This window comes from Rhea pennata, chromosome 3 (genome assembly GCF_028389875.1).
Source record: "Rhea pennata isolate bPtePen1 chromosome 3, bPtePen1.pri, whole genome shotgun sequence".
NCBI classification, from domain to species: domain Eukaryota; kingdom Metazoa; phylum Chordata; class Aves; order Rheiformes; family Rheidae; genus Rhea; species Rhea pennata.
In genome coordinates, this window is record NC_084665.1 from 34,094,853 (window position 1) to 34,112,033 (window position 17,181).

The window sequence follows — 17,181 nt, forward strand, 5'->3', positions numbered from 1 at the left end:
AATAACATTCTGAAGCTATGATGCTGAGTAAGGAAGTTCATTTTCCTTTAGTCAGTCTTCTGTCCTTGGCTAATGAAAGCATTCATTCATAGCTAAATCTTTCCCACGCCAGTCATCAGTTTCATAGGTCTATCCTGTTTCCTGTAGAAAATGGACATCACCATGCAGGCAGTACATCTCTAGAAGCAGAGAGAATATCCTCCTTGCTTCATGTGATCCTTTGCTTGTTTATGCAAAAGACTTCTGAGCCATCATACACTGCTGCTGACAATTGTTCTTATACCTGAGCATAGTATGTTTACCTTTACCCCTGCTACCAGCTTGATTTCATAAACTTTTTATTGTATCTTCTAAATTGCCCAGCTAGCACCTGTGAATCCCTCTAGTCCTCATATTTGAACTTTGATAAAATCCATGAATTCCCAGTAGCCACGTTACAGCCAAACACTTACCCTTCGCCTATTTTGCTAGAAGTAGGAATCAGTCTTACATAAAGACACAGTAAATGCCCTGCTTAGGAAGACTGATGGTCCATCCAGTCTAACATCCTGTCTCCGAAAGTGACAATACAATACTTGATTTAAGGAGTCTCTCTATTAAAGGAGCAGACTCTCTTCAAATTCACCAGGGAAAATAAACTGCTCAACTTGATAAATAAGCAAAAGTGAAACAAGTGAGACAATTTCTTTGTATTACTTTTATATTTGACACTGAAATCCCATGTACTTGTGTCTTCTTGGAATGACTTCATTAGTTATTACTACTGAAGCATCAAAAACAAGTCTAAATTGTTTTTCTGCTTTTAGTCAATGACTGGCTTCTTTTTTCTTCACGGGCCTCCTTTCTATCACATATTCTCAAATATTTTTGAGAATATACTGGAATCTATGCAACGTCATTCCAGGCACAGCATCCAGACAGGTTTAAGGATGTTGTCTAGTTTTCTATTCCCTATTTCAGAAGGCTGTAGTACAAGCAAAGTGCAGAGGGACTAAGTGAAATTCAGGATAAGAGCAACAAAAAACCCTTGGTTGCACTAAGCTAATGGAAGAGTAGTGCATCCTCATGCAGTTGTTCAGCTCTAGAAATAAACACTATAAGGTCACACAATTCCTAAAGATCAGTCTGCACCCACACGCTGTGGCCAAATTCCAGTATCACTAATGCTTTACAAATGGCTGAGGTTCAACTCTTCACTTGAACATTTCCTGTGAAAGAGATTTCACCACACCTCTTGGCAGCAAGCTTTGTGGCCTAATTGATCTTATGGTTATAAAGGTTTTTCCTACTATTTAAGCAAAACTTTCCTCACTTAATCCTATTTTCCCTCATCACTGACATCCAGTAAGGTTTCATTCAATATGCAACAAATCTCAAAAGGCTTTGGAGGAATGTTGAGAGGGAAAAGCAAATCAAGTAGGAATACAGGATTTTAATTTTTGTTTCTTTTAAACTCCTCTCTTACAATTCCAAATTGATCAGATCTGTCTCTACATATCATGCACTGATGGTGTTTAATACAAACCAAGCAACGTGGCTCTTGAAGGAATACTATTAATCTGCACCTTTTCAAATGACAATATCAAACTTCCTTTATTCCTTCTCTCAATCTTCAAAACTTTTTTTTGTGTGTTATAGAGGAAAATCAGAGAGCTCTGCCCAAAGTAGCACAGCTAGTATTTTGGCCAGCAAGTGAAACCAGCTCCCTTCAGTCAGTATCTAACACCTAGCTTCAATCAATACTGAAAGGAAAATTCTTCCTTACCATTGGGGTCCCCAACTGGGGAAATAAGAGGCTCTTCATTCCTGATTTTTAGAGCACTTTAAAGATCTCCACTTTCACAAGAAAGGCACCTGAGAAACTCAAGATGAAGCGACTCTCCCATGGCCACACAGTAAGCAAGTGAAGTGACTCTAGCAGCAAGTATGTATACATCAGATATAGAATAGAATACAAGCAAGGACACTGAAGAGACACCTCATTTTATTAATTCTGTCACTCGAGTTGATTTTCTGAATTTTTATTTTGTCTTGCTTCTTTAAGGAGCAGATTAGAATTTGTAGGCAAAGCAGCACATTTCTAACAGAAATTGGATGAAGCAAAGGTAAAGCTTTTCCAAATTGCCTTGGGAAGGAGATTTAAGACATGTCTTTGTATTATTGTGGTATTTGAGTAAAGATGAAGTACTTCTCTGAAGAGACTGGTTTTCAGGAATATCTTAAGAGAGGAACTACAGACTCTCTACTGGACATTAAGTTACTCCAGGCAGAACAGCAGCATGAAAGGAGGGTCGAAGATAAAAGCAGGTAAAGAGATCAGCTCATGCAAGAAGCTAAGACAAACATGAGAACACGGGAATGGTCATATAAGTAAACAGAACAAACTTGTACACAAAGTGTGGAACCTTGAAAGGGAAGCCGTATAAAAGCTACAAGCACCAAGAGAGAGATGATACGCCTATGAATAAACTGAACAGTGCAGACACAGGGTGAGATTCTAATACTCTAAGACATTTGTTTGAGTGAAGTCTGCAGACTCAGCAAAGAACAGCAAGTTCTAGAGGAACTTCCATAGTTAAAAAGGGACTCTGAAGTTAAGGATTGGACTGATAACTGAGGTCAAAATGACTGTAGGTGGAGTGCTGACAAATTAGAAAATAGCAACATTTTGCATCAGGTTTTTATTCAGAACAAAAAGTGAAATTTCACTAAGTTAAAGGAGATAATCCTTCGTATTCAAAAAAATTCTGTCTATACTCTCCATTAACTCACATTTAAAAAAGAACACAAAATAAAAAGAAGCACATCCTTTCTAAAACATTTAGCAGAATCAGAGATAGTGTAAGCTGATCTTCAGTTGGTATGACCTAGTACAATTAGTTAATACAATTGGGACAACTGTTAAAACTGTTAATATCACTCAGAAATCTTGCTGTAATTTAGATTTTAGATAAACTAGTATAAAACTTCATGTTTCCTATTCAAATCAGAGGAGTTATACCAGCACAGAGCCACTGCAAGCAAAGTAAGAGCTATATCTAAAATCCTAACTTTCTTTCTCTACTAATTCAGCTGGTGCCTCTGACTAAGCTAGGCTAGCTGTTAAAGACTGCAAGAGTTGCACTTACACTGAGCAGCTGTAATTTATGACACGCAACTAAAACATGTAGCGTGTTATGGTACCCCACTAAATATATGATTTCTACAGTACATCTCAGCATATGCAAATAGCAAATAATCTGTTCCAATTCAAAAATGTCAGGAAGTTATGCAGGAGCTGAAGTTTTAGATCTTATGTTTAGGTGGTTGCCAGTAAATAATTTTGAATCTTGCTTCCTTGTTCTTACAAAGAGGACAGCCCCCTCAACCCAAACTTTCTTCACTGCCATGATATTCCTCCACAAGAAGGGCAGGGGGAAAGAAAACAATTTGTCTTAGGCGAAAAATAGTTCCTGAACAGTGCTTTTACATTTACCTCCCTACTCCTCAAAGGCCATACTGCTGGTCATCGTAGATGATGTGGGGAGAATAAGATTTGCAATCTGCAAGAGGAGAAAGAAATCCAAACCCACAGAATCTAAACGAAGTATCAGCATTCGCAGATAAGGAAAGAGAGATGAGAGCAATGAAGACCATTATCCACCACATTATCTTCCACTAAAAGGAAGACCACCAATTGTTCTGGTGCTGTCAGAGGCTAGCTTTACCTGCAAATTATTTTATCAAACTTTCCAGTAAAATAGAGCTCAGGACAGTTTCCAGAAAGTTCTACCCTTTTCTACTTCAGAAGAACAGAATTTGGCTTCCAAAACTGAGGATCTGAAATTATTCTCCTCTTGGGTGCTGCCACTCTAGTTAGGCCATTGTCTTATGGAGCTAGATCTAGAGAAACACTAAGCAGAGCCTTTACAGTTTCCACATTTTCTTTCTTTCTTTTTCCCATTAGAATCACCCTGCAATAAAGAACCGTAGAAGCAGAGGAATTCATTCCTACTCTGTACTTTCAAAGTATGTTTATCCCATTCCTGCTGTTCTGTTCATTTTGCTATTATTCTTCATAGCCCAAGAATAATTCTAGTTTCTCTGTTCATTCAGCTTCCCAGTTGTGGGAGATCACTTTCAACATAACAGTGATTAGGTGTGGCCAGTTAGAGTCAATCTAAGGCTACAAGCTCTGAACTGTTCAGATGTATCCATATTCTGAGTGATGCTGCTATTTGCTCAGGACATAGGAAACATCTCCCAGAAGAGCTGGATCTGAAACCTAAAGGATCTCTTGAGATATTTGCAAAGTTTGGATTACAAAGATTACATCCCAGGATTAGGACAAAGAAAAAAGGCTTTTATTAGCTTGACTGAACTGCACTGCCTATTACATCTGACATTCACAGTAAAGGCATAGGATAAGCATCATCAGCTCATCCCTCTCTTGAAAAGGCCTCGCATGCTGGAGTTACAGTAGATGCTTTTTTCCTTCTGAATGAGCTGCAAGACCATTTTGAGACACAGGTGTTGGACAACAGAGCTGCACACTTGAAAGGCAAGAGATAGAAAATTTATAACACTGTCTTAACTGACAAGATCTAGAGTATAAGAGAACTTTCCACTGAAAGGTAAGGGAGTCTATGACCACATTTGTTTCACCAGCAATTAAAACACCCCACTGTCTCTCTGTTAGAAGATGATGAGGTGAAGATGAATGAGGGGGGAGTCTCTGGATGAACCTCTATTGCTTCAAAATTATTAGAAAAACTGTTTAAACTCAAGCTGCTGATGAGAATATAGTGGAAAATCCCATTCTAGCTTCTAGATACAAAGAGAAAACATGAGATTTTAAATTAGCATTAATCACAAGTGATCAGCTCTTGATAATCTGAGGAGGTGGTCCATTCTAATTCTAAATGAAAAAAATGTGTTTTTATTGCCTAGCAATATTGCAATAAATGCATTATAAAAATCACTCTCTGAAGAGATGCATCATGCTGAATATTTTTGGCAAAGTATGCTGCCTATACCTGGAATCTTGTCCTTTCTGCAGCATAGACTTGGTAGTGAAGCATTGCTTGCAAGACTTTCTTGTGTCCATCTGGTACCAAGCAGACGGCTCCAAGGATCTCCAGCACAGCAATCTTGGTCTTGATGTTCTCAGTTCGTAAGCTCTGGGAGATGATGTTGATACTCTCTGGATGAGCCAAGACATGAGCCCTTCCTTGGGAGTTGTTCATCAATGCCTTGATACACCCTATAACGGATGTGTGTATACGGCTCTCTGAGGTCTCATAGTCCATGCTCTTCAGGAAATTCAGCAAACAGCTCAGGCCATCCAACTCAATAAATCTCATTACAAACCTGAAAAACAAGTGAAGAGAACAGATCAAGGGTAAATTATTTCAAATATATTATTCAACCCTGCAACTATAAGAACCAAGTAGTTTTCAGCCTAAGAGTCATGGGATAATTCCAGTGTATTTAGAAGAGAAGAGAAGAGAAGAGAAGAGAAGAGAAGAGAAGAGAAGAGAAGAGAAGAGGGAAGGGGAAGGGGAAGGGGAAGGGGAAGGGGAAGGGGAAGGGGAAGGGGAAGGGGAAGGGGAAGGGGAAGGGGAAGGGGAAGGGGAAGGGGAAGGGGAAGGGGAAGGGGAAGGGGAAGGGGAAGGGGAAGGGAAGGGAAGGGAAGGGAAGGGAAGGGAAGGGAAGGGAAGGGAAGGGAAGGGAAGGGAAGGGAAGGGAAGGGAAGGGAAGGGAAGGGAAAGGAAAGGAAAGGAAAGGAAAGGAAAGGAAAGGAAAGGAAAGGAAAGGAAAGGAAAGGAAAGGAAAGGAAAGGAAAGGAAAGGAAAGGAAAGGAAAGGAAAGGAAAGGAAAGGAAAGGAAAGGAAAGGAAAGGAAAGGAAAGGAAAGGAAAGGAAAGGAAAGGAAAGGAAAGGAAAGGAAAGGAAAAGCTAATAATACTGGTGTATCATAAGTTTCAGGATTATGTTCTATCACCTTATGACCCTACTATCTGGTCCCTGCATTCTGTGTTGCAAGCACCACCAAACACCTGCTGTGGTCCACCCCAGTGGTTAACACATTTTCAAGACTGAACTGATTCTTACATACTCCCTCAGTTCCACTGTCCAGATTTCATATTCTGATTCCATGACAGAAACACATTCCACTCCATTCCATAGAAACATATTAAATTTAAGAGGCACATGTTCTTCAGCACATATTTAGACAAAGCTCCTAGAATGGTCTTGATTGCTTTTTTAATTTATTTTTTTAGTTGAAAGAGATAAATCCAGGATGCAGCAGGTCCCCTGTCAACCATGCAGTAGCAAACATAAGGTAAAATATATCATAAATTAACGAAATGTAGAATTAATCAATTACCAAATCACACAACAAAGACTAAACCTGCACTGGGACAAATTTCTTTTCAATATTGAGAACGCCAGTTTTCTGTTTCTACCCTATTCTATCCTAACAACAGAACCATATAAAGCTTGCTTTATTCCAGATGGAGATTATAGAAACTGAGAATGGAAATAATAAAAGAGAAAGCCTATTGTGACACTTTAAAGTTTTGTTCAAAACCAAGATTAAAAAAAATAATGGGTGATACTAGATAAGCAAATAGGAGTTGCTACAGCTATATAAGACAGTTCAAATCAGTGGTTCCCGCAAAGTTCTGTTCAGGTTTCCCAGGAGATTCAAAGACATGATAAGGGCTGCAAATCATTTCTCTAGACCACTCTGTTTACCTCCTGCTTCCTGTAACAGAGGTCGTTCAGCTAGGCACATCTCTTTAGAATGCCTGAACGCAAGGCCACATGTATTCCATTCAAGTTTTCAGTCTTCCTAAACTCACAGCAACAATAATATGGCCATGGCCATGCTCTAAGTGCCATAATGTAGAAAAACTCCAAACAAATGAAAACATCATTAAAAAATTTCACCTCCATAACAAATTAAGAGCACCAAAAGTCTGTATCTTTGAGTTTTTACCAGCCTGCTGGATACTTTCTTCTTGCTAGATATTTTCCAATGTGCTGTCTCTCTATTACATGCTCTTAATAAGCGAGACGATGTCCCTAACATGCATCATACTTAAAGGAAGCATCATACGAAAGACTCCCAACATCTGTGTTCTCTATTCATGTCTCTGTACTAGCAAAACAAACCTGAGCCCTACTTACAGATCTTCTGGATAATATGGTCTTGTCACATGTATGGTGGCATGGTTGTTAATACCTCACACCACATGGGAAAGTTCAGGGCCTACCTGAAAGTTAGGCTTGCTACACTGACAGATTTGCCAACTTTCAGATTATTTGGGCCAGTAATTTGACCAGAAACACGACAAAGCCCAGAGCTTTTAACTATGTTTCACTTTGAGGTTTGGGTTTTGTTCAAAACTGAATTTCCAAGTGAATATCAGAGCAAGGGCAAGCACAGAGAGGAACATATGCACACCAAAAATGAAAGTAAGGTTTACTTGAACCCTGCTAAGACAACCTGCCAAGTTTTACACAGGTTTGATTGCACATTCTTTGGATACATCATCGTGTCTACCTTAACAAACCATAGGAGCAAAGGCCCCTCTGCTTCCAGGCTAGAGAGTGGGATCACACATCATGAACCAGGAATTTAGTAAGTCATTCAAAGCAGTTTGTTATTTTAACTGGTTATATAAAGATTAAAAGTTAGTTCAGTTTCTGTAATGTATGTGGCTGCTAGCCTACCAAAGGAGCCTGAAACAACTGCATTCACGGTTGAAAGAGTTGCTGCTGTGCATGCTAGGGCTAAGGATTCACTGGGAACGAAAATAAGCACAAACTCAATTTGTAACCAAACACTGTGATGCCAATGACTTCTTAGCACTTCTCTAAGCTCGCTCCCGAAGAGCTGAATTTCCATTTAGCTCTGCTCTGGAAGGACTAATTTAAATTCTCCTTACTTCTCCTCACCTCTGAAGTTTAAACCTATGTATCCATTCGATGTCTTAACTGTTCCTTCCAGATCCCTTGTAAGAGTGAAGCCTTACCCATTCTTTTAAAAATGAAAAGGCAGGTAATTTTGGTGAGTTCCAGGGCTGAGACAAGGCTTAAGATGGATACTTTTCTGGAGACATGGAGCGCTCTAGCGACAAAAGACAACTCCCCAAAGAAACAGCTGAACAAAAGGTTTCTAAAACCTACTTCCAGATGGAACACTTGCTTTTTTGGTAAGACATACAAGGCACTATAACCTTCATATATTTTGGCCTGCTGTGATGACCACATGAAAAAAATGTGAAAGGCACCAAAGTCACATTGTCCCAATTAAGTACAATTCCTTAATAAACCCACTGGCAGAGCAATCTTTCTAGGACTGTTTGAATTAGATCATTCCATAAAGAAAGCAGGCACAGGAAAGTGGTGTGTGTTTCAGACCTTGATTAATAACATAATTTAAAACAATGTTGGGATTTTCCTGTACTCTCCTGGTCCAAAGAGCAAACAGTAAGCTGCATTACTCAATAGGAAGTGAAACTGAGAACCTTCCCATTTAAGCTGACATCAAAAGCAGGAATCAAATGATGATTTTCACCTTCCTTTTCCAAAACATTTAGTTCCCTATTGTTCGGAAAAGGGAGAAATCATGTGAAAGTGAGATAAAGGGAGAAATGATGATTGCAATTTATGGGTCAATAGACACTCTCATTATGAGGATCTGTTCGGTGTGGTCATGGGTAGGTTACATCGGTGTAAATATCTGCAAAGAAGAGAGACAGAAGTGGGTGTTTAGCTGAGTCATGATCCTCACAGTGTTTGGAGTTTATGCATCTTTATGTCTGTAAACATGGACATATCTCTGTGCGTGTCTGTACGTGCAAAGGAAAGCCCAATTTATACATTATTAAGTACCGTTCTCCTCACAGTATATGCATGTGCAACTGTCATCCTATATTTCCTATATACTGCCAAGTATATATATTTGTTCTAGACTGAAGGGTGTAAAGTTAGGCATATTTGCCAAAGCATTCTGGCTAACACATTCAAAAACCTAAGTATAAATAAAGAAGGGCATACTTTAATAGGTGCTAAACAAGCAAATTAAAGCCTAACCTCGCCTCAGACTCTCACTTGACCAGTTTAGCACACATTAAAAGGCAAGACACCTTTTCTCCTTTCAAGTTTTAGTGAGTGCTAGTAAAAATGTGTTAGTTAGCTCTAATAACAAACCTTTCATTCACATATAGATGAAATCTAAGAAGTAATGGCCCATTGATGATTCCAAGTATAGAGGGGACAGCCTCCCTGTGAGAAATAGCATGGTTCAGGAAAGACAGAAAGATCATATGCTGCGGGTGTGCAGAGGGCAGGATGTTCCCACCTTAATAACAGCTAAGGTTGCCTTTTGGAACATCAGCTTTTGAATTAGGACACACACAATCCTGACAATGACTACACTGCTGAAAATTTCAGCATAATGAGTTTTGCTTGCTGGATACATAAATGATCATCTCCAGCATGCGCTGGAATGCAATAAGGCTAAACTAAATAAAAGTAATGGAAGGTAAAACTGGGTAAAACATAAGGAGAAAAGCAGAGAGTAAAGGAAATTAGTGCCGATGGTTTAAATGATTCAGACTAAAGAAGTGTCTTCTGTCTACCCTTCAAGAATTAAAGTAGAAAGACTTTTCTGTGGTTCCAGAAAGTTAATTTTTCCTGTCCCTTGTTAGTTTTTACTTTCACTGCACTTCTGAATCTCCATTTTGGGCACTGAAATACCAAAAGAAAAGCTCTCCTCTCACTGCTTCTGTCCAACAGTTTGTCATCACACTTGTTTATAGTCATAAGTTTTTATAAACCTGAAAGAAAATCTGTTTCCTTACTAGATGCAGATGTGTTTTTTCTGTTCTCTAAGGTTGAGTTTGTGCCTGCATGCTGGGACATAACCTGGCTTTATTATTTCAGGGCAGCTCCTAAATATCAGAACAAAATGCCCCTTTTCAGAGTGGGCCAGCTAGTTGCCAAGAGATCCTTCCATGACTTCCATCATCTTTTCTCCAGAACAGAAATGAACATGATTTTGGGAAGGTATGCTTCAGCTTGCATTGCTGTTAGAACTTGTGGGTTGGAATAGAGGCACAGATTGGTATCAATTTTCTAGCAAAAGGGACCCAGTTCTTCAGTATAATAAAATGCAGAGCCAGATATGTACATTCTTCTCCCTTTGACTCCCCTGGATAAGAGCATTCAAGCAGAGGTGCCTATCAGGAAGCTGTCAGAGTCCCTGTGTACCCTGTCATTACAAGGGGATTCCAGTCAGCCACCCTATGTGAATTTAGATTTTCACTCTCTATTTTTATCAGATGTCTGACGAACAGAAGTAGTAAGGAAAATAGCATTTGATGTCCAAGTTCAATACTTGGAAGACTAGTATTTTGAAGATCTGGGTATAGTACTGCTTATAAGAGGAATTTGATGGAGCTGAGGGCCCCTCTACTGCAACCTTTCCATCAAGAAGAAATTGGCTTGCTGATCAGGCATTGGCATGCAGCCCATCTGGCAGCTAACAAATTGAGTCGCTGGAAATTAGTTGAGACACAGGACTTAACTCAAAATTTGGCTTGGCTTAACTATTTTTAAAAAAGCCCCTAAACTATCGCCAGCGATTTAGAAGAGAACACTTTATGGGGCAGCTCATAGATGCTTGTACTGAAGCTTGTTAGGGTTATTATAAACAGATGAAGCAACAGCCTGTTGTCAAGGGGACCCAGGAGAAGTAATGTAGGTCTGATCTGGAAAACTATGCAAAGCTTTGGCTGAAGACATTTCTGTTTCCTCTTTCCCTCTTTGGCCTTCCTCTCAAGAAGGGGGACAGGTTGTCCTATTGAAAATGAGAGAGTAGAATAACCAGTGGAGGCCACAAAGATATCCTTCAGCTGGACACAGCAATGGTGCCTTGCTCATGTAGCTATGCTCAATGAAATGAGAAAGCTATCACTTTCACAGAAAAAGCATCAAAGCAGCTGCAGGTTAATATAAATAATTAATATAAATGAGTTGCTACATTATATGTCAACAGTACAGGCCTTTGGCCTAAAACTGTCTGAGAGATGGCAGTTTGGCAGTTGTCTTACTTCCATTCTAATATAAAGACCAGTTGCATTTTGTAGTGTCTTCTGCTTTAGGACAGTGACAGACAGGATCAAGCTGTCATTTATTCCCTCGGGCTACTTCTCAGTATAGGTCACTGTTCCTTCAATTCCATGTTAAAAGCACTACCTAACCCACATGCTAAAGTTACCACAGCCTGGTGAATCACTATGGTTCAGCTGAGCTTCAGAAATTGGCTGTGCGCTCTCTTACAGACCTTTACAATGGAAGGCAAAACACTGAAGTTTAAGCTGATCTGTTTCACCTCACACTTGCCATGAACTAAGAAGCTGCACGCAGCCAATACTGAAGGCTCTGCTGAAGTGGAATAATTTACTGAGCTAAGGAACTACATTTACGTGTGTGAGTACAAAGGGAAGATGCTGCTCCCTACAATAAAGCACCAGCTACAAAATTCCTACCACAGAGGATACTGGGATACAATAAACAAGGTCTGATTGCGACTAAATCACAGCACAGCTTCATCAGCAAGCTGGAGACCATAGCAATCATTTTTTGTCTTTCTTATTCACTTACCAGTTAGTGCTAACTCAGTACCTCAACATTCACTAACCCACTGCACATGAAGGGAGGGACTATGATGATGGCCTCTCTATTATTTGCTTGCTGGTTGCAGAAAGGAGATGTTTCTGCACTTTAGCTTCCTCAGTCCTTTAGCACACTCAGTCTCCCTCACATTTGTCTTTGAGCAAATGACTGTGGGAAATGAGGACACTTACAAAGCAGGACTCCTTCTCCAAGTGCCTGCTTATAGTGCCCCATTTCTTTTCAGTAGCTCTGAGTGAAAGTTTCTTAGTGCAGAGACACAAGCAATAGCATTCTGTTGGAATTACAAAGATTCAAGTCCCTGCAGTAAATAAAATTAATAAGACCATGGACTGCATGTTATTTTTCATGGAAATTAGTATTTGAAGCTTCTGAGGAAACTGTGCATGCATGCACAATCACACTTGCTAGTTTTTCGGAAAACATCCACCCATAGAAGTATATCTGCTTAAAGCACTGGCCCCAGTGGCTTCTGTCTGGCACTCTAGTCCTTACAATTAAGATTGATCCAGGTGTGAGTACTGAACACAGACTTCGATCTTAATCAAGCCCATATTTTATGTTCCTGCCAACAAGAAACTTACTAAAACACCATGAAGGGGAGAGCTGAGCAAAATTAGCACTTAGCTCTACAAGAACTCCCGGAAATACCCTCACCTCAGCTCTATCTAACTACAATTGAAATTCTTCTGAGGTAATATTAGGCTTTATTTTTACTTCCTTTCAGAAAATACGCATGATTGGGTATTACTGAAGTCCTCTGAAGCTATGACTTCAGCATGGTGTGAATGCAAACACATTTGCCTACTTCAGGCTTAATACAAAGACATCCAGAATCTTTTTGAACAGGTGTTTCCTGAGATCATATCAACTACGGTTAAGGTTTCTGGAAGGTACTCTCTTAAGCGTTAAATGCAAAAGGTTTCTATGCTAGTTAGTTTGCATTGTTCAGTGTTGTTTCCAGAAAAAACAAAGATGACCTTACTTCAAAGACACAATATACAATAAAGTGTTTCTTAACATTTGTTAAGAAAACAAATGTTTTCTTAATATTTCTCTATATCATAGTTATACATAAGCAGGAAGAATACCAAACTAGGTGATGTCAGATGGATTAGCTGCTTTGTATCAAACAGTTCACATTACTGAAGATAAGGGAAGGCCTGAATTCAAAGTTCAGCACTGAGGCCCACAATGCATCAAATTACATGGGAGGTTCAAGACGCTTTGAGGTCTAAAAGTCTGATCTCCGGAGTCCTTACCTGTGTTTGCACAAACCTTCCAAAAGCTTCTTACAACAGCTATGTCTTTTATTATCCTGAAGCTGCATGCTTAAGCATTTGTGTGTGTTCCCCAGCTGGACAGGCTCAGAAGAGGAACTAAGACTCTCTGTGGATTGTCTAACTATCAGAGAGCACGTGTTGTGTATGGTGAGACAATGAGGTTTCTGTCATTGCCATGTCTTTCCCATGTCACATCCGACCATGGGGAGGAAGCGAATCATGATGAAAGATGGATCTCATTACCTCATGGGCTGAGTTCGCAGAGCTGTCTTCAAGTCTTCAACTATTTTATTTTTCATTTCTGTTTCTTCTTCATCAAAAGCATACAGAGTCTGCATCTGCTCAGAAAAACAGAAGACAGTTACAAAATCTCAAGCTCCTTGGAAGTTGATAGGCCAGAAATCATAAACAACAACTACCCCATCTATCCATGCAGAGGTGCCTGCTGATCTGTCACTAGGAAAGCAGTGTCTAAGCTACAAAACTGAATCCAGATGAGGCTACTCTTGTGGATTGGCAGCAACATATTGCCTTGCCACACTGGATAAATTAAGATTCTCAGATTACTCCCCCCAAATATCACACTTGCCAGGATGCCCTCAGAAAATAGTGCCTAATTTGGAACAGCAATTTGTTGTGAGGATCTACAGATACATAAGGAAAAGTTTGTAGGGAGAAGTAATACCTTTTATTAGGCTGACTGATATTGCTGGAAGTTTAAAAAAGAAAAAAAAAAGAAAGCAAGAAAACAGACTTGTGTGTCAGGTTTCAAAGCATATAAGCTTTTTCTTCAAGGGACTAGGCAACCTTCAAGTGCCCTGAAGAACAGTGCATGTACCTGGAAGTTTGACTAATTTCTACCACTCTGGTTACATCACCTGCTCTAAGACACCAATTCTCCTTATACACTTTGCCCTTGCTAATTAGGAATATTTTACTACAAAAAGTTTGAGTATCATAAAATTCCTGTCATTGTCTATCAACAAGTAAATTGAGGAACACAGAGACTAGGGTTTACATTTTCAAATACTTTTCTTGATGGAATCTACATCCTGCTTTTTCCTTCCCTGGTACAGCCTGAGACAACTCGACCTTGAAATCAGCTGGAAATTAAGATGCTGAGGATCACTGTGAATGAGGGTGAGACTTGATGAGTGGGATACAGAGAAAAAAATACATTCTAAGAGACAGACAATGCCATTAAAAAAAGGTGAAATATCAGGAAATTAGGACGGCAGATCTACACTCAGCTCCATCACTATGTTGTGCTGTAAAGCAAGACTCTTTAATGCCCTTTGCATGTGCAATTCAGACTCACAAATTCAATGCTCAGCATTTTAAAAAGTCAAATCTCAGTACTGGAATGTTGTAGCCATGTCCTCTTAGCCTCTTTAATTGTAAAAAAGAGAGGATAAATACTTCTCTCACTGGCAAGACTTTGGGGGAATATCAGTAAGTGATGTTTGGAAAGCAGCTCTTGACTTGAATTCCTTCTCATATGAATACTTTGATTAAACTAATATCATCTATCAAGGTTCCTAAGCTGTACCTCTCTGTAATGGAATCTGAGTACCTACAATTATGGCCCACTACAGCAAAATATTCAAGTCTTTATTTTACTATTTAGCAAGCATCAAAGAAAACCTTACTCTCACTGGAACTTCCTTTAACCACTCCCAACCCCCCTGCCAATACCTCACTTCCCTTGGAAATGTTCCCATGTTACTTGCTTTTGCAAACCGTGTGATGCCAACACATGTAGGATCTTGAGGGTGGTCATTTGGCTACATGCCATTGCTGTCTTATGCTGAACAGCTGGCATAAGGAGATGTCTTTAACTCTAGGGGTCCTCTCTCTGATCCATGCTAAAGTCAAATTCACTCAGTAACGGAGCTAGCTATTTCCTGCTCTAATGAAATGACAGAGCGCTACTGATGGAAAATGAGACGATGATGTTTTATCTTTTGCCAGCATCCCCCGACAGCCAGAAACATAAATTGAAATGCTTAAGCCAAGCCATATATGATCCCCCTCTTTGAAAAATAAACAGAAATCCTGAACAGGCATTATGGAATCTCAATGGCAGAGACCTGGGGTGTGATTTGGGGCTTGATTTGTATTTTCTTGGGTGATAGCCCATCTGGTCATCTTTCCTTTGGCCCATAAATGCTCCTTTGAAAGACTCCCTTTCCTACAAAGGCTTAATTTCTCCTTGGAGCCATTGTGGAGGGAAAGCAAATAGATGGCAGGAAGGTGCTCAACAGTATTTTGGTGAGAGTGAAAAAGGCCCTTTTCCAAATGAAACAAATACAAATAATCCTGCCTTTACAATAGAGGGTGATTATAGAAAACCCCTTTTCTAAAGCTGCAGGCAGCCAAGAGTCCTTCATTTCTCACTCTTGTGCATGGCCAGGAACTCAAATCTTCATGCCCTCTCTAAAGACAGATTGGTCACGCATTTGCATTATATGAAATAGCTTTCACTGCAAGAGTTATAGAAACATAACTATCCCTGGGAGACACAGGGGAGGGAACTGTCAGTATCTCAGGCTGGATTTCATTAATGTAGTTGACCAATGAGTTGCTTTCCTAAACTACCACTTGCATTCTAGGACAGAAATCTGCTGCACTGAGGATGCAGCTAGCTAATGTTAACCAAACACCCTAAGAAGAATATTGCTTAGTTCCTTATCCAGTCTCTAAAAAGCAGTATAAATAATGACCCACAGGCTCTTTTTCAGGAGCTCATTTCACAAATTTAAAGTTTTCCAAACGAAGTGCATCATCCACAAGCATGACGTCTAGTTACCTGACTTGTCATTCTAAAATGCTTACAAATGTGTGCAAAAATCATTCACTTTGAACCGTATCTGTAAAACTTTGGGTAGTCCAAAGCATGATTTTTGAAAACTTGGCTCATTTTAAACAGCAATATCTTAGTTTAATTAAAAGTATAAACTCCCACACCTTATCCTAATGGCTAACCACTCTCCTAAAATGCTGGGAAGCTAAATGTAATACCATAAGGACACTACATGTGAACAGAAAACAAGGATATGACTAGCAGCAGAAAGAGACTATATGATCAATTTAGTTTCACTTGCCAATCTCACACAAATGAAAATAAGAAAGAAATAAACAAAATAAATAGTGAAAAAGTAAACTGGGCATTCTGATTTATCTTTATAGTCCAAGCTCTGTCTTCAGATCTCATCTGTAATTATAACTACCAAAGTGTTATCATTACCAAAATTACTTCCAGTCCATAAATAAATAGAAGTGAAATTAAAATTGGAATTTGACAAAGAATTATTTTCTTTTGTGCCTCCTGTGACTTATCTGGATAATACTCCTTTAAAACATTTCTTCAAAGAAAACAGCAGTTGAAATTCAGGTGTATAATACATCTAACTATATTACAACTGAACTAAAAAAAATATATAAATTGTAAATGTAATAAAAAATAATATCGAACTTTTTTAGGAAATGACATTTTAAAGTAACATAGAAGTCACCTAATGCAGATAGGAGACAGAGTTATCTACCTGCTTGATTCTGTTGAAAAATATATTTTCATGAAGCTGTTTTGCAAAGAGCAAATGCTTTCCAACTTGAGGAAAAAGGACTGGTTATGCTATATTTATCACTCTTGAGCCCCATCTCATGCTCTCAACTGAGCCATCTGTCCAAAAAAGCCAGATCTGCAGCCAAATCTGTTCACCTGAAAGTCTCTCTGTGGAAGTGCAAGTACAGCCAAGCTCACAAAAGCAATATAGTGGTGTCAGAAGTTTTTCTCCTTCTTCCCTGTAAAGTGAGGGCCGTGTTTATTTGTGCTGCCAAGCAGACAGTATCATGGGGTTGTGAGGGGAGGATAAGCACAGGGAGGTTTCTTTACATGTGATATCAACAGGGCCACTGCTGCATTTTTATGAAGAGAAGTTCTGTGTGTTGATGAAATCAGCAGAAGATGACAATGACCTCAATGCAGGAAGGGTCTCTGTTGGCAGGCAACTCACTAGCATTATTCATAGCATTTAGACATCAGATGACCGGGTTTATGAGCATTGCATTTTCAAAGAAAATGTGGAGGCTCCTATTTCTAATTAAGACAGCATTAGCAGCCATCTCTTTTACAAGGGATTTGTCTAGAAGACACTGACAACTGATCTTCCTTTCAGTTAGGCAACCTGAAGGATGTGATGTTCCCT

The 17,181-nt window shown here is 39.3% G+C and overlaps 1 protein-coding gene across 8 annotated transcripts in view; it reads right to left on the reverse strand.

The window, feature by feature from the left end:
* The window catches only part of DAAM2 (dishevelled associated activator of morphogenesis 2), a 212,752-nt gene that overhangs the window by 62,877 nt on the left and 132,694 nt on the right, over positions 1 to 17,181 (reverse strand). For all 8 annotated transcript variants that reach the window (XM_062571966.1, XM_062571961.1, XM_062571963.1 and 5 more), the window contains 2 exons: positions 13,217 to 13,311; positions 5,016 to 5,349 (listed from right to left, as the gene is read on the reverse strand). In XM_062571966.1, the coding sequence (XP_062427950.1) occupies positions 5,016 to 5,349; positions 13,217 to 13,311 (429 nt within the window). The remainder of the gene's footprint in view (positions 1 to 5,015; positions 5,350 to 13,216; positions 13,312 to 17,181) is intronic.